Genomic DNA, 18,556 nt, shown 5'->3' on the forward strand with positions numbered 1-18,556 from the left:
AAAGAGGGGAAGAACGCAAGCATGGTGGGGAGAGAAATGAGAGAGAGGAGAATAGGATGGAGGAGAGAGAGAACACCTGACGCCTCTCCAGCCCCCTGCATCTACTTTTACCCAGTGTAGACTGCTTATTGACCAACATATGTTTGCAGCAGTCTCCCGCCAGACAAACCCAACAATTAATGACAACACAATGCTTCTACAGCTCTGTCTTTGTAAATTTAAAAGAAGTTAAAGAATCAAATCACCAAAGCTTTCTAATTTATTTATAGGTGGATCCTGGTGGGATAAGTAAGCACTTGTCTTTTTGTGTGTCCTATATATGTAAACTGTTGTTCACAGGGGCAGTGCCATGCAGCATAGGCAAAGCCTTCTCTAGTGGTATGGTGTGATTTTCTTTCCAGATGTTCCCCAATAAGCAACTCCACATATGGGTTTCCCAACTTATCAAGCCAGATGTCACCCTTATTATATAAAAAACAAGGTGCAATCAGCGCAAATATATAGATCAAAAAATTTATGATATTAAAAGTGTATTTATGTGATACAGACCCCCAGGGTTCAGATCACTGGTAATGCCAGCTGAACACTAAGGGAAATTCGCAAAAATCCTAAGCAAGTAAAAAATAAAATAGAAAAAGTGCAGCGCAAAACTCAAATATATAAATGATACTGGTATACTCAAACACCAATACCATAAGTGTGAATATGAATATGCAGAAAAAAAAATATATATATATATATATATATATATATATATATATATATATTAAAAATTAAATACAATTCAAACAAACAGTCCAAAAGTCCATAAGTGTCAGAAGATGAGTGAATTAAATGAAAATAAATCTCCACCACGTGACAATCCACCAAAATTTTGAAGTGATCCCTCCCCGGGATTTTGCAGAGTGAGGTGAGGGGATGTGCAAAATCTGACTTGCATCTTAGTCCGAACTTCTGGGAAAATCAGTAAGCCAGAACACCTTCAGGAGAGAATTTATTCCAACTGGTTCTTTGCAGTCACTTAAAGAGTAGAAATGAGTTCATCTGGGGGGTCTCTGATCTAATACATCAGCCTGGTTCCTGTTCATGACCTGCCTATTTGATTTGCTTTATTGACCATCTGTTAACTCAGTGGTCCATATATGAAGGTGAGAGTAGCCATCTACAACGGTGGAGGGATCACCCTTATTATGCCTGATTTTGCATACTTTTTCTCTCTCATGACTTCAACAGGTCACTGGCTTCTCACATTCAACCTGTGCCTTGCTGCTCCTTTATGTGGTTCCAACAATCTCTGCAGTTATACACTCTCTGCAGTCATTGTCGGTTCCCAGTCTCCCCTTACATTAGATCACTGACCCAGCTTGTAGATTCTCCTTACCTCAGACTCCCAGTTCCATTCTCTGCAGGACAAAGCAGGGAGGTGGAGCTGTAGAAGGCGTAGCGGATCTGGAGGCGGGAGTTACATTCTCTTCCGCTCTCAATGCTGGGACTTGTGCATGTCTGTCATTTGTAGCTAGGATGTAAGGCAGTTCTACAAACCAGTCTTTTTTTTTTTTTTTAAGATATTTTTATTAGGTTTAAGACAAACCAACAAACAGAAAAACATACAAAAAAAAACACCAGACAACCTGGTCATAAACGTTAGGCAATACACTCATCAAACATAGAAAAATAAACTGACATCAGTGCAAAATATAAAGTAAGAAACCAGTAATTTTGGCAGCAGTGGACCGTGGCCAGCGACGCTGTCAGTGGGATTTGGGACTAGTTATGAGTGTAAGCCACAGGGGAAAGTCAGCCTCTGTATTTTTACGAACCATTTTCTCCCATCCACGGACATTTACGGATGAGAGAAATTAGGGTGTTTGTTACAAACTGTCTGTAAATGTATGGACGGTTGTCAGCACCGCATCTCAGCCAGACCTGTGCATACATTCTGAACTCAGGCAGTCCTATAGACAGTTATTCCAGAGCTCTTCATAGGATTGGCTGAGAGTGCAGAGCACATAAGCTTGGGTCCAGCCATGATGATTTTGATAAGTGGCTGTGCAGTGCTAATGAGGTCCCACATCTAATATTGTATTTTATATTTTATGAGATCAGAGACAGGGCGGTAAATGATTGGGGGGGGGGGGGTTTACAAAATACCGTAAGTGAAATTACACCAAAGATGTAGTTTCCGGTTAAGTCATAAGATGTTCCAATTGTATATTTTCTTTCATTACTTTTGCACCCTAAGCTAGTCTCAAATGATTATAAGAGCCATGTAGAACATCCTAAGTATTGGTGATATTTGTATTTGGCTTATGTGATAGCCATAAAGGCCAACATTACTGTTGACTTCTGAAAATGCTAGCTGCTTGACTTTCAGTAGCTCTGATTTTACAGGCTTATTGGCTACATACAGTAATTGTTTTGAGTCTGTAAATAGACAGATACAGCCAGGCAATTATCAGTGCAATGTCAGAAATGACAGCCTAGTAATTTCTTTAAGCACAGATTTTCTTTAACATTCACAGCTTTACATGATTGACTGAATGTTAATTTTATTGTCAAATGCGGTCTGTAAACTCATGGACTTGGATCTGAATTTTTCTGTTTGTAGATATACTAACAAATTACATTTAATTTTGTTTTCTGGAAATTTAAGTTGACTCATTATTTTGCCTAAACTATATAGTAGTTAACATTGTGTTAATACAATACATTCTATAGATTCTGAATGGGGAACTGAAACAGTTATATACAGCTATCACAAGAGCCCGAGTAAATTTATGGATCTTTGATGAGAATCTGGAGAAGCGGGCACCTGCTTTTGACTATTTCTTGAAAAGCGATTTGGTCAGTGTTGTTCGGACTGATGACAGTAAAGGTAAACTGGCAGGTTTTGTCATTTTGTATTATCATTTTTCTTTTAAATGTATTAAACAGTAGTAAACTTTGTGTGTGTATGTATGTGTGTGTGTGTGTGTATATATAATATATATATATATATATATATATATAATGATTATAGGTGGCCAGACCAATAATTTTATACTGTTTTTTATTTATAGCTATGACAGTTTGTAAGTTACCACCCAAAACACACATTTTTTTAACTCACAAGCCTCATACACACGACCGGTTTTCCCGGCAGGAAAACTGCCAGGAGAGCATTTGGCCGGGGATCCCGGCTTGTTGTATGCTCCCTAGCAGTTTTCCCGTTAGGAAAACAGCAGAGAATCCAGACGGGAAAATAGAGAACCCTGCTCTCTATTTTCTTGTTGGGTTTCCCGGCAGAGTGTTTCCTGCCGAGAAAACCGGTCGTCTGTATGTTTACCTGTCCCAGGTAAACCCGCACATGCTCGATAAGAGTTTGACGCATACGCGGTAGCATACAAGTTTAGTGTGGGGTGCAACAGCATCGAATGTGACGAGCACCGGCTCGTCGTAGTCGATGACGTCACCGCGTTCTTGCAATTCAAAAGAACGACGGTTCTTTTGAATGGCCGTCTGTATGCACGGCTTTGCAAGACAATGTTGCCATGAGTCCTGTCAGAAAAAAACAACGTTTTTTTTCCTGACGGGATTCCTGCACGTGTGTACAGGGCCACAGGCTTGATGCTGTTCATTTTGCAATAGTTACAAAATTTTTTATCAAACTATATTTTCTATAAATATACAACCCCAATTCCCAAAAAGTTGGGACGCTGTGTAAAATTTAAATAAAAACAGGATACAATGATTTGCAAATTTCATATACCCTTATTTTATTCACAACAGAAAATTGAAAAAATGGAAAACATCAAATGTTTAAACTGACAAAACAGACCATTTTAAGAAAGGTCATTTTGAGCAACATGTCTCACAAAACTTGGGACAGGGCCATGTTTACCACGGTGTAGCATCCCCTCTTCTTTTAACAACACTCTGTAAACACCTGGGAACTAAGGAGACCGGATGCTGGAGTTTTGGGAGAGTAATGTCCCATTCTTGCCGGATATAGGATTCTAGCTGCTTAACAGTCCTGGGTCGTCTTTATTGTGATTTTAATTTCGAGATGCACCAAATATTTTAATTTGTCGAAAGGTCTGTACTGTAAGCTGGGCAGTTACATACCCAGACTGCACTAAAACATGGATATATCTTTCAGCATTGATGGTGCCTTTCCAGATATGAAAGCTGTCCATTCCATATGCACTAATGCACCTCCATTGACAAAAGCAGAAGTTTCTGTATCTGTGTCACAAATCCTCAGACAAATAATGGCCTTAATACAGCCATCTTTGTACAAGGCTAAAAAATATCACACCACATTCTACTCCCATTTCCCTTCTGGAGTTGTATCTTGATATGCCTGCCCTAGATGGTGCAGGCACAATAGGAGGAAGAGGACACTAAGGCAGTGTTAGTGGAAACTGTGAAAGATTTTTCCCTCCCAGGTTGCCACTATATTAAGTAGGAGCTTCTCGCAACATGCGTGCCAACGTGGAAAAACACACTGTTGCCATTCGCAAAATCTTCTGCAGATGGAGATTTTGGCTTGAAGATTCTTGCAGCGGCACTCTGAAGTTGGGTCCATCTAACCCTTGTTGTTGGCCCTGTTGGCACAGTTATATTTGCCTAGTTGTTGTCCACCCTTCTTATTCATTGCTTGGGTACATCCCAGGGTCTGTAAATTTCGACTTGCCTGTAAATTCCACATTTTGGAGTACAATACAGGACATTTTTCCTTCCATTCCTTGGTTATTTTGCATTGTTTGCTGCAAATAAGAGGGAAAGGTTATGGGGAAGGTGCCCAGGGGGTGTGTCCTCCAAATGTTTGCCAGTGTCCATTTAACCTGAAAGTATAAGTCAGGGTCTATGAACACTTTGCCTGTGTTTGTACTGTACTCCAGTATGTTATTTAAAGGTAAGGCAAAATGTGTATTCACTGTAAAGTCTTGTTCTTTGAGACCATTGAGGGACACAGGTCCAACCACTCTGTTTATGATCATGCTCTCGGTACTCCTTATACGATGAGCTGGCCTACAGATGTTTTGTTGGCCAATTTTTCATTTACAGTTTGGGGAACATGGTTACCCGAGGAGATGCCAGGAACCGTAAACCAGGCAGAAACAGAAATTGCCGTTAAAGCAGAGCTCCACCCAAAAGGGGAAGTCCTCCTCTTGAAGAATTGGCACTTTTGTGGAGCAGGGGGAGAGGGTACCTGATTTTGACAGGTATTTACTCCGACTGTCAAATTCTCTTCCCTCTCCCCTTCAGTCTTTTGAGACACGTGACAGGTCCCAGAAGACTGCCTGTCCATTCACAATGTGTGGCGCTGCTCACGCATGCGCAATGGGCATCCGACTGTAAAGCCTGCAAGCTGTCACTGCCGGGTGCCCATGGTGAAGGCATTGGGGGAAACTGGCAGGGGTGAGCACACCGCTGGATCGTGGGAGGGGTAACAAACCCTGGGATTTTAGAGGTGTCAAAATCTACATCAATAAGTCCAATATATATGATAAAAAACAAAATGTATTGTTTGACATATATACATTTTTAAAAGATCGAACAGAACATGATATAATCACAAAGGACATGGAAGGCTCAACAGAGAGCCACAAGGAAACCTGTATCAAGGATTCCCAACATGTTTCGCTCTAATCGAGCTTCATCAGGAGATAATACAGGTCATACTAGAAAATAGAAAAAACAATCCATAAGGAATAAAGCATTGAAACAATAAATCGCTACATATTCATTGGGATAGATTATTTTCAGAGAAAATACATTTACATGATTATTTAAAATAATAATTTTGAAGAGGTGATGATAACAATATTGGATACAGATACAAAACAGATGTAAATACACCAAATATTTGATATTGAGCAACCAACTCACCAATCTGGGCCATGTTCAATCCACACATATTGAATACGAAAAAATGATTTAATAAAAGTTCTACTGAATCCATAAACTGCCAACGCTCGCCTCAACAGGCCATACAACTCCGGTCCATCCAAAATATAAATCCAGGCTAAAGTAAATAGAAACAAAATATGTAAAAGGAATCATCAAATTGGCTGCAGCCAGAAGGCAAGCAAACCAATTGCATCTAAAATAGGGCAGAACAGCCATGAGTACACATACATAGTAAAAAGGGTACCTTGGTCCTTTAAGATCGTAAGTATGGTCAATGTTGTGTAGCTGGAGTGGTGTGAGAAGATTGAAACACACAGGAATTAAAGATCCCAGCTGCCATCAGGGTGTCAGCAACAATGGTGCAGTCACCCCAATTCATATAGCTGTTAAGACAGCAAAAAAAATGTTTTATAGTGGTAAAGCTCAATAACTACAGCAGAGATAGCCTGCATAACAGTATGAAGATTAAATAGATGGACAAAGTGTCCACTAAATAACAATCAAAAGGATCCATACCTGTATAAATAATTATGTCCGTGTGTGGAGATAGAGAGCTGTATCCACAGCCGTTCAGTGTCAAGAAGGGAACAGCTGAATCAGGGATGGCAGCCATCGCCTTGCTTCTAAATAGCCCCCCAGACGGCGTCTGACGTCACCGCCAGGGGCGGGCTAATTCACAATGCCTCAACAGACAACTCTGATAGGTTGCCAAGGACGCCACAGTGCCGCGCATGCGCACCGCACAACCGCCCGCCGGAAGGAGGTGCCGCGCATGCGCACTGGCGCAGAAAAGGCGTCACAAATGACGCCGATGCCCTCGGCGCAATCTTGGAAAATGGAAATCACCCAGAAAAACAGGGGAACCTGACCAAACCACTGGCCAACTAATGGACTAGAAAATAAATACCAACCAGAGTGTCCAAGGCATTGAATAGGGATCACCAAGGAGGACATAATTAACCACTTGTCCTTCCAGAAGGTGCGCCCCTAGTGCCCGTATAGCCAATACAATGTAAGGACGGACCGGAACAAAGGCACTGCAGAAGTAAACAGAGTCAGTCACAGATATTCAGCAAACTATAGAGTTGGCAAAAAGACCCCCCAAGTAAGTTAATAGAGGACAGGTGGATTAAATTAAACTTTGAATTGAGAAGATCAAAAGGTATCACTCTTATCAATGAATGGGGTGAACATGACCTAACAAAAAATATATATCAATAAGGATATATGGATTGAATGCCCAGAAAGCTGGGGAGGAAGCCCAACACTGCATCATCGTTATACAATAAATTGACTGAATTTGAAATTGATAAATGTTAATAGCAATACATATACATCCAAACCAAAAATAATATATTGAAATGAAAAAGAAGAAACAGAACCAAAATATAGATCAAAGAAAAGGTTTGAAACTGAATGCATCGTTGAGCCCTGGAACTTTCAGGGCAGACAGCTGATGTATCCACTTAGCTTCTTTCTGTAAGAGCTGTTTATCATAATTACCCCCCCCCCCCCCCCCCCCCCGATCACCTGGAGGGATGTATTCCAGTGCAAAAAATCGCATCTGGAGACTATCAAATTGATGGAACAAACCGATATGCTGACTAATCGGAGTTTCCTAAGGATGGGGCTGCACTGATCATCATTGCACTGATTATCAGAGCAGATGTCCCCACTGAGGAAAGCCTCTTATCAGCTCTCCTCTCTTCATGCACTGTCAGCGTAAGAAGAGGAATGCTGATAACCGGCACTTCTTATTTACACTGAGTCTCTTCCAACCAGCCACAGCAGCAACCCCTATCTGTATGGTCATGTGACCACTAGGAAACCATAAAGAAAAGTATTTAAACTGCTTATTGTAACAACCAGTGTGCAACGTTCGTAAAGGCAGAGGGCAAAATTTAAAGCTTTCTTTCTTCCTTCCTCTTTCCTTAAATGTAATGTGCAATGTGCCAAGGATGGCAGTGGAAATCGGGTAGAAGAGAGGCAGGGGAGATGCTAGATTATCCATTTACAAGACATAAAAATGCTACAATTCAGAGGAGGAAGAAAAGCAAAGGATAGCTAGAATCAGATAACATTGTGTTGGAGGCCAGAGCCCTTCAAGGGCTCTAGTGTCAGAGAGAATTTGAAGAGTATTGCATAATGGCATAAAGTAGAAGCTGTTAATTATGGTGTCTCTATGATGTAGTTTCTAATTGTGCAGGTATGTGTACTTGCTCCACTCTTTTGCACTACAGTTTTGTATCTCTGACTATTTTTATTCAGATCTTGACGATAACATGTTTGTGAAAACTTCCACCAAGAGCGAATGGATTTCCAGGGGAGACTATTATGCTAACCACAAGTGCTGGAAGGTACTTTTTTTTTTTTTTTTTTTTTTTTTTTTTCTTCAACATGTAACAATGTAATATTTTGGTCTTAATGCATTAAAATACATTTGCACTTGAATAAAAAGAAAATGTCGTAAATCTGAACTTGAAAATGCTCAGTCTGGTTTCACTGCGCACTGTTATCTTCTTATTGTGCATCAAAAGCTTCAGCAACTCAGATAGACCTTTCATTATTTCCTGACTGGAGGACTTCAAGCATCTATCCCTTAACTCCCCCTTCTCTGGCCAGCCCCCTTTATTCATTGATTTAATTTTTTTCAGTCGTAACGGCTCTTTACCTGGGGTGGTTGACTTGCAAATTGCGTAAACTTCAGAACAACATATTTAAAGAGGCACTGGGAACATTTAAACCTGTACACACAGTCGGATAAAAACACATCTTAATTATGGGGTTTTTCCACCCCCAAAACTGCAAATGTAAATGCTATTCTGAGCCCCCTAGAAGGCATCTTTCACACTGATGTGCTGTGGTTTACCTGCAGTGTATCTGCATCAGTGTGAAAGCAGCCCTATACTATTATGCCCAGTGTATTGCTTCACACTGACCTAAAGATGTCTTCTTTCCTGCTGCTGGAACCACTCTGGAGACCGCTAGCTGGGATAAGAGGTAGAGTGCAGTTGGCATCACTCTGCATGGGACAGGAGCCAGTGTTGGAGGAGGCGTCAGCTTAGGCGTCTCTTGCTCCCTACTACAGCTCCAACTTTACAAGTAGACCCTCTACATTACACTCTGTTTGATGCTCTAGAATGGTGGGTCAGCAAGCCTAGACCATGATCTAATTGTCACCTGTTCGCAATCTACAGGTTGCTGACCCCCGTTTTTTTTTTTTAATGCCAAACATGTTACACTGAGGTATGTGTGGTGAAATTACCATTTACGTGTGTGTGTGCGAGACCTATGTATGCATTCATATTTGCGCTTGAGCATTTGGAGAAGAGGCCACTTTCCATTTTTTTTTATTATTCTTTTATTTACTTTTTCTACACAGTTTCTTTAATGTTTTTTATTTTTTTATCTATTTTTTACTATCACAAGTGATAAACAACATCCCTTGTGATAGCATGAGCTATGACAGGTACTCGTTACTGAGAGATCTGAGATCTATTAGACCCCAGATCTCTCCTCTGCCCCTAAAAGCATCTTATCAAACCGAGATTAGTTTGATCAGGAACTTTACAAGCTTGCAAACAACAAACCAAAACCAGAAGTATCAAAATTATTTTAGTCCCCATAGCTCTCCCTCAGCAATTTTTGAGAATCATTAATGCCTTGCTACTAAACTATGTCTGGAAAAATAAGAAACACAGAATATCCCTCTCCACCCTAAAACAGGGCAAGTCACTCGGCGGTCTGGCAGTCCCGGACATTAAAAGTTATTACAAGGCGGCGGTTTTAGCGCGCGCGGTAGAATGGGCACGGGATAGGTCTGATAAAAGGTGGGTGCAAATTGAGAAAGCACTAACAAGTAAATATTTGAAAAATATTATCTGGATCCCCGCACAACACAGAGCATTAGATCACAAAATACATGATTTAACACGGGACACTTTAAGAATGTGGGACAGGACACTGACACAATTAGAAGGGAAATTCAACTCCCCATTAATGAATCTAAAAGAAAACCCTTATTTTGCTCCAGGCGAAAATAAAATTGGAGGGAATTGGATTAAGGTAGACACTGTTCACTTAGGTGATATTATTAAAGATGGAGAGATAATGTCCTATGAAGATTTGAGATCCAAAACGGATTTTTGGAATCTGGATAGGTGGCATTATCTCCAGTTGCATCACTTTGTGCGGCACCTCCCCCGCCCATTACGGACGGAGGCGGAGCTCACTCCACTTGAGAAGATTTGCAAATCTAAAAATTCAAAGGGCACTATCACTAAATTATATGGGATATTGGTAAAGATAGGTTCACGGAGTGAAGCACCTTTCATAGATAAATGGGAAAGAGAGTTAGGAATCACAAGAGGGACAAATAGTTATAATAGGATTATGCACCTAACCCATTCATCTGCAATCGATATACGAACTGCCGAAACAAATTACAAGTGTATCTCAGGGTGGTATATCACCCCGGAGAAAGCAAACAAATTTAAAGCGGGTCAGACCGCAGAGTGTTGGCGGGGCTGCTCAGAAAGAGGCACAATGGCCCATCTTTGGTGGTTATGCCCAAAAATACAAACCTATTGGGACATAATTCTGAGTCAAATTAAAACTATCACGGGCGAAGAATTAAAGAAAGACCCCTGGGTGGTGCTCTTTCATTGCAGCCAAGAGGGGGTAAAAAAATACAAGCAGTCTTTACTTCCTCACCTTTTAAACGCTGCTAAGAAACTTATACCCAAAAAGTGGCAGGAGACGGAATGCCCACACGTCTGGAATTGGATAGACGAAGTGGAGGAAACGTATAGGTTGGAAGAGTTAAAGGATAGTCACCTAGAGACGATCGGTGAACATAGGGAGAAATGGGAAAAATGGAGGGAGTACAAAAAAACATGGAGCTATGCGGAGAGAGTCAGGGTGCGACACTAACGAGTTGTATGTTAGTAGTTTTATAATAGAAACTATATCTATCCCTTCTATGGTCATTTCTTAAAGCGATTCATATACTTATTATTTTCTGTTGAACGTTTGAGACTGTTCTTGTACTCGAGGAAAAAGTAAGGAGATTCCTGGGAGCCATGAGGGGGAGGGGGGGGGGGTGAAAACAATTCCTAAAGTTGGCTATATGGTAATGTGCCCTGTTCAGTCTAGCTGGGACGTAGAGGGCTAAGGAAGTGGGGCCAGGACCTCACGGCACCAGCGGGCGGCTGTTACACATACTGTTTTGTATACTAATAATTTAAAGGTGGGAAAAAAAAAAAAAAAAAAAAATATGCATAGAATATATACCACACATGATGCAAACCACAAACCGAGACGTAAGAAGCATCAAATCATGAGCTGGTCTCTAGAATTTGGTAAAAGCTGAAGTGGAAGAAAAAAAAAAAAAATTATTTTAGTTTCATTCATTAAAGAGAAGGGGCAGCTACGGATGTACCTGCCTTTCCTCTCTGCGCAGCTGGCCACAGTGGATGCAGCAGTCCTGGGCTTTCTAATTGCACAGAAGAGCCCAGGAATGGTGGTGGGAGAGTGGCCCTGTTCTGCACCCTGTAGAAGTGATCGGGCAGTGGTAGAGCCGCTTGGATCACGTCTAGAGGAAAGCCCATTGCCAGTTGCAAATTTTGATGCCGGGATCAAGGCTGTAGCTGCTGGAATGATCCCAGTATAACCACTTCAACCTGAGAACATACCAGTACTACCTAAGGGCATTAGGTTAATATCCATTACCTTTGGAGTACAGACAGGATAGTGGAAAGCTGGTAAATTTATTGAAAAACAAACAGTTACCTGTACTCCAGTGGGTGAAGTGTTTTACTTGTGTAGATTGAATTGCATAAAGCAATTGTGGTTAGTAATTACCTTCACTAGATGGTGAATAGGCGCTTCTATTGATTACCACCAAATTTTTTTCCTGCTGTTTCCACTATACATACATGTGGTATGTGATGTCTTCCAGTCCTCCTTTTGAAAGTGTGCATATCATGAAGCGTCCTATAAAACAGAGTTTGGGAAACATAGACGTTGTAATGTTGGTTGCATACTGTTGAGTTTTTACTATAACTGTGAAATATTTTTTATTGACTAATGACTGGGGAGAAACCCCTTTTCTCAGGTTGCTGCTAAATGTTACCAGAAAGGTGGAGCAGTAGAGAAGGAGAAACTTGCCTTTGCCCATGATGAAGTTCTAAATTTGCAGACCAAAAGTGCAAGTGTAAGGTGAGTACATATTTTTCACTAGTTTGAAGGTTCATCTAAGTAACAGTTTGTTATTAAAAGGCTAACACCACCTTTTATACCAGGTCACACTCATATTTAGATATTGCATGTAGTACAATGCACATTGCCTGCACTGTTCGTTTTCTCCCAAATGGGCCCCAGTGCTCAAGATATTGCTGATTGTGGGACTGAAGTACGATATACACTTCACTATCTTGCATTCTTTGTCTTGCTCTTTGTTTTTATTGAAAAAAGCTCAAACCTTGTAAACCTAGCAGTTTTCGTACAGAAGTAAGAAGTTTCGTACAGCAAATTAGAAATCTTTCGCAACCAGTGGTAGAATGTTAATCAGTAGATTAACTGCTGGGTTGAACAAAACATGAATAAAAAAATAGTAGTGTGTACTAGGCTTAAGCTAGAGAAATACTTATATTTCAAAGAGACCCATTAGTGGATGATCTCATTCGAGAAATGTGAAAATACTTCCCTTTCACGGTCATCCATCAGAGGAGGGGGAGCCACTTGTATGTTGGAAAAAGTAGCAAAGGGAAGAAGCAATAAAAAAGAGAAAAGCAGGGTACAGAAAGAGGAGAGGGGAGGTTTCCCCCAGAGGCTCATATTAACCAAAACCAACTCAACAGTGCTAGAGTTACAGTTCCAAAAAGCATATGGTTAGCTGTGAAGATGAAAAATGATCAAGCCAAGGCTGCCAGGTGCATAAAAGTTGGTCACATGTATCATTATGGATCGATGTGAGTTTCCCGTTTTTGTACAGGTGTCGTGTATGCAGATTTTCACGTCGTCAAAGCTGAGGGTCAGTGACCTCCATGCCCTTGCTATTGTCTGTTTCATGGCCATAAAAATGAGTAATAAGCTTATGCTCCTGTTGAGTGATATCTATTGGTTGTGTAAAAGCGCTTTTCTGGGATTTTTGGGCAAGTTGAAGCGAAGGACTATATTGACCTTGACATATATTTGTATCCACAGCCTCTTGGCCAGGGGGCAAGTCCACCATACATGCTTTATATCCCCCAGGTCTGGGGGGCAAATACATTAAAAGACAATTTGAACAGAGCTTCCGACATATTTAAATCCTCAGGAGCTGGAGTGGTGTCAAAATCACGCTTCCATCTCAAGCAGTAGGTTGGGGCTTGTGTGTTAATGTTGCCCAATATGGAGAAGTACAGCAGAGAAAAAAGTTCTTGGGACGTTGAGCATAAATAGTATCTAAATTTGAAAGCTGTTGTGGTTGCAGACCGGTAATGGTTCTTAGTGAACATAATGATTCTACTAGATGGTGGATTTGAAGATAATGGAACCTTTCAAAGTCTGTTATGTCATATGAGTCCCTTACTGTTAGAAGGAGCCCTTGTTGCACCACCAATTGTTGCTCTGGGGATTTTCCAGCCCTGAGGGGAAAAGAGAGCAGTGAAGAGCCAAGTCCGCCTTTTAGTTTTATAAATGCACATCTTTTTTCAGGTAATTTTTTTTACATTTGTTTTTTAATAGGAGTTTTTTAAGCATTGCAGATCACAGGTTCAGAATCAGGCTTCTGCCGGCTGTTAGTATAGCTGTTTGACTGTACCTCATAAGGGTAGACAGTAACTGAATGGCAGGAAGAATCAAAAAACTACTAGATTGCTTACTAGCGCCCTTGTAGTTCATTGAGAACTACAAGCAGTAAGCCGTAATAGTTGATGGTTGTAGTCCTCTCATTTACAGAACTCTCTGAATCAATAATGTGGCCAGGGAACGGAGCCCCACACAGCTGTGCTCTGTTTAAATTGTGACAGCGGGTGCAGGGAGAAGATCCCATGCCTGCTGAAAAAACAGGGTCTTAGGAGGGTGCAGGGGCTGCTGATTTAATAACATGTTACATGTTAACACTCTGAATACAGGTGTAACATGTTATGAAAGGTGAAAAAAGTGTAAGAAAAAATTGCACTACTAATATCAGACAGCTACCAGCATTAGCAATAAGATTAATTGCATAAAAAAAAAAGGAAGATGTAGCGCTAAAAAAATATGTATACCCCAGATGGGTATCTGGGGATCGTATACTCAATACAAAGTGCTGTATAAAGTGCTAAATACATAAAAATTCAAGGAAAGATCCTAGAAGTGAAGCAATAGGAAACATGCAGTATAGCAAAGTGTTGTGTGCAGTGCTATGTGCATATCAATACAGGGGATAATCCTGAAAAATAACCATTCAAACTGATGCAACAGCACAGACAAAATATGCAGACATATGATGACCAAAATGAATTGCGCATAGAAGAACTTCTAAAAAAGATGATGTGAGTGACCACATGAGAATCCTTGTAATATAAAGTTCAAAATGTCATATTCAGTCCCTTGAACCTGGTCACAGGGTGCTGAAATTCATAGGATATAATCAGGGGTGTATTTAGGTTTTGTGCTGCCCTAGGCCTGGTGAAACTCGCGCACCCCCTACTTTATATATGACGCACCCCTTCCTTTTTAAGACCTGTCCCGTCATTTTCATTAGATGAGGACAGAGGGATGCAGTAGGATGAGGACAGAGGGACAGGGTGGGATGAGGACAGGGTGGGATGAGCACAGGGGGACAGGGTGGGATTGAGCACAGGGGGACAGAGTAGGATGAGCACAGGTGGACAGGGTGGGATTGAGCACAGGGGGACAGGGTAGGATGAGCACAGGGGGACAGGGTGGGATGAGCACAGGGGGGTGGGGTGAGCACAGGGGGACATGGTGGGGTGAGCACAGAGGGATAGGGTGGGATGAGCACAGGGGGACAGGGTGGGATGAGCACAGGGGGACAGGGTGGGATGGGCACAGGGGGACAGGGTGAGATGAGCACAGGGGGACAGAGCATCTTTTAATTTGGGGGGAGTGGGTGGTATGGGGATATGTGCTGGGGAGTGATTTGAAAGGGAAGAAGATATGTGCTGGGGGGGGGGGGAATCAGACTCCCCACTAGCACATATCTTCTTCCCTCACAAATCACTCCCCAGCACATATCCCCATACCACCCTCTCCTCTCCCATCACTTCATTCGTTCACCTTGTATCTGCCTGCCCCCCCTCCTTCCCTTCTGGTTACTGTGTCCTCTCTCTCTCTCTCACTGAAGTTCTCACAGACATACCAGCAGCACGGCTCTCTGTTGTGTCTCTCCTCGGCTCCTCCTCCTGGCTGTGTACACAGGAACATTGAGCCAAGAGGGGGGGGGGAGCCAAGGAGTGACTGTGTATTGCAGTCAGTGGAGAGAGAGGGACGGCTGCACTGTAAACCCGAATTACGCTGCGGGACCCCTGGCGGCAGATGTCCCGGGTGACCGCGCCACTTTGCGGGGGGCGGCGAAAAAGCCCCCCCGCGCGCGAACCCCCCCCCTCCTCCCGCACGGAGAGCCGCACAGCTGAATCCTGGAGTTCAGTGCAACTGCACGTTTCGGCACTGAATTCCAGGATTCAGCTATCCGTGCGGGAGGAGGGGGACGCTTTTTCGCCGCCCCACGCAAAGTGCCGCCCTAGGCCTGGGCCTTGTCGACCTAGGCCATAATACATCTCTGGATATAATACTGAAGCTGAAACATGCATAGTAATATTCACACACGGCACCCGGGAGTGTGTATCCAACACAAGGGGAAGGGGATGGGTACTCTTACCCTAAGCTGTGGACACACACACCAGCGGCGGTAGGTCGAACAGGCATAAACGACACTCAAGGACTCAATCTCAAACCCAAACTCCTGCAGAGGAATCGGCATGCGCATACACCTGCATCCATAGAGCCAAGGGTGACACATAGACCTGGACTTCAGTGGCGCAGTGTTCTTGGTAAAGGTGGTGCTCCTTACATCTGGGAAGCAGCATGGATCATAGGAAAAAAAGAAGGCCTCCACGTGCAGATGAATCCAACGTTTAAAAATGTATTCAAGTAAAAAAATATAAAACGGTACAAATATTGCATCAGATGTGTACAGATCGTGATCACAAGGTAAATAAAAACCAAGCATGGTATATAGAGCTGAGCAGGCTATGTACCCGATATGTTTCGTACCAAAGTACTTCAACTGTCCACAGCTTAGGGTAAGTGTACCCATCCCCTTTCCCTGGTGTTGGATGCACACTCCTGGGTGCCGTGTGTGAATATTACTATGCATGTTTCAGCTTCAGTATTGTATCCTATGAATTTCAGCACCCTGTGACCAGGTTCAAGGGACTGAATACAACCTTTTTTACTTTATTTTACAAGGACTCTCATGTGGTTTCTTTTCTGATTTTTCAAAAATAGTTTTTTTTTAGAGGTTATTCTATATGCAATTCATTTTGGTCATTATATGTCTGCATATTTTGTCTGTGTCGTATCACTTTGGTTATTTTTCAGGATTATCCCCTGTATTGATATGCACATAGCACTGCACACAACACTTTGCTATATTGTATGTTTTCTATTGCTTCACTTCTAGGATCTTGAATTTTTATGTATTTGGCACTTTATACAGCACTTTATATTGAGTACACCATCCCTAGACACCCATCTGGGGTATACGCATTTGTTTAGTACATCTTCCTTGTTTTTTTATGTTATGGAAGTTGAACTTATATTTAAAATATCTGTAAGAGTGAGAGGTATGGTGGCAACAAGCAGGCTGAGTAGTTAATCAAATCCCAAACTGTATATGAATTAGTACCTAAGTTAACCACTTACTGGGCACTTAAACTCACGTATAGATAACACTGATAGGTGGCGCTGATTAGGAAGCACTGGAGATGAAACACTAAGTAGTGACATTGATAGGTGGCACTAGCAGGTGGCACTGGTGGGCACAGATGACTCTGCAGCTGCTCTCCTTGATCGTGACCGATGTCTTCTGACAGCCGCCGGTGATTGTTTTTTCTTTCCTCCTCACGCTATCAGCGTGAAGAGAAAAAATAGCCGATTACCGACTCTGTTTACATCACACGATCAGCTGTCATTGGCTGACAGCTGATCACGTGGTAAGGGTCGGGATCGTGGGAATGGGTTTCGGGATTTTTTTTATAGGATGAAGGTATGCAGTGATTGTTTAAAAATAAAAGTTGTTTGCTAGATGTATATCTCATTTCAGCTTATGCAGTTGTATAATAATGAAACACTATTTTTTAGGGAAAAACAGCTTGGATATCTAAGACTTGCAAAGACATACTTGGAGTGCCGAGAACCAAAACTGGCTCTGACGTGCCTAAACAAATCCAAAGAATTCAGTCTCTGTGCAGAACTTTGCAAGAAAAATGGAAAGGTAAGGGTTATTAATTGATGTAGAAGAGCTGGAAACGCAGGCGTGATAGTCTGCTTAAAATGTTATAAAGGTTTAGAAATACCTAATATACTGGTTCAATGAAACTATGATGGAACAATGCACTTTGTTTCTTTTGATAGGCAAATGTGCCCATGTTTGATCTGCTAAGGATTTGGTGAATCTCGTTCAGCATTTGGCAAACTTGAACTTGGAGTCAAATCCAATTGAAGTTCATGGGGGTGTATCTTTAAACGTGCAAACACATAGGTAGATTCAGGTAGGGGTGCGCTAATTTGCGGCGGCGTAGCCTAGCGTGTTTACACTACGCCGCCTTAAGTAAGAGAGGCAAGTACATGATTCTCAAAGTACTTGCCTCCTTACTTAGGGCGGCGTAGTGTAAATGTGGCGGGCGTAAGGGTGCCTAATTCAAATGGGTTGGAGGGGGGCGTGTTTAATGGTAATGAGGCTTGACCTCACGTTTTTGATGTTTCTTTGGCTACTGCGCATGCGCCGGGCGCCTACATTTCCCAGTGCGCATTGCGGCTAAGTACGATGTACGGGCCTATTGATTTCGACGTGGACGTAAACGACTCCCGATTTGCGGACGACTTGCGCAAACGACGTAAAAAATTTGAACCTCGCAGCGGGAACGGCGGCCATACTTTAACATTATTCCACCTCATAGGTGGAATAACTTTAGGCCTCCTAAGGCCTTACGGAAATGGCGTAAATCGACTGCGGCGGCCGGGCGTACGTTCGTGAATCGGCGTATAAACTCATTTCCATATTCTACGCCGGCCGCAATGGAAGCCCCACCTAGCGGCCATCCAAAAATTTGCAACCTAAGATAGGACGGCGCAAGCCGTCCTATGTTAGATAAGTTGAAGCGTATCTCTGTTTGAGCATACGCTTAAACATAGGTCGGCGTAGATTCTGAGTTAGGTCGATTTATCTACTGATAAGTCGGCCTAACTCTACCTGAATCTACCTAACAGTCTCTATAGAATGGGTGATGGTCCAAAATTAATATTTAAGTGATGGTGCTCCGATAATTCAAAACGTGAAAAACCAAGTAGCGAAGAAGCCGTCACCAACTGAAAAGAGGCTTACCGGAGAGATTGAACCCTGAGGAACATATGTTCGAGAGGGTCAATCTAGCATGATATAGATGTATGG

At 42.1% G+C, this 18,556-nt stretch overlaps 1 protein-coding gene across 1 annotated transcript in view; it reads left to right on the plus strand.

The window, feature by feature from the left end:
* Positions 1–18,556, plus strand: part of TRANK1 (tetratricopeptide repeat and ankyrin repeat containing 1) — a 207,117-nt gene that overhangs the window by 143,079 nt on the left and 45,482 nt on the right. The window contains 4 exon segments of the mRNA XM_040354425.1: positions 2,719–2,875; positions 8,164–8,252; positions 12,011–12,114; positions 17,248–17,380. Of these exon segments, the coding sequence (XP_040210359.1) occupies positions 2,719–2,875; positions 8,164–8,252; positions 12,011–12,114; positions 17,248–17,380 (483 nt within the window).

This window comes from Rana temporaria, chromosome 5 (genome assembly GCF_905171775.1).
Source record: "Rana temporaria chromosome 5, aRanTem1.1, whole genome shotgun sequence".
NCBI classification, from domain to species: domain Eukaryota; kingdom Metazoa; phylum Chordata; class Amphibia; order Anura; family Ranidae; genus Rana; species Rana temporaria.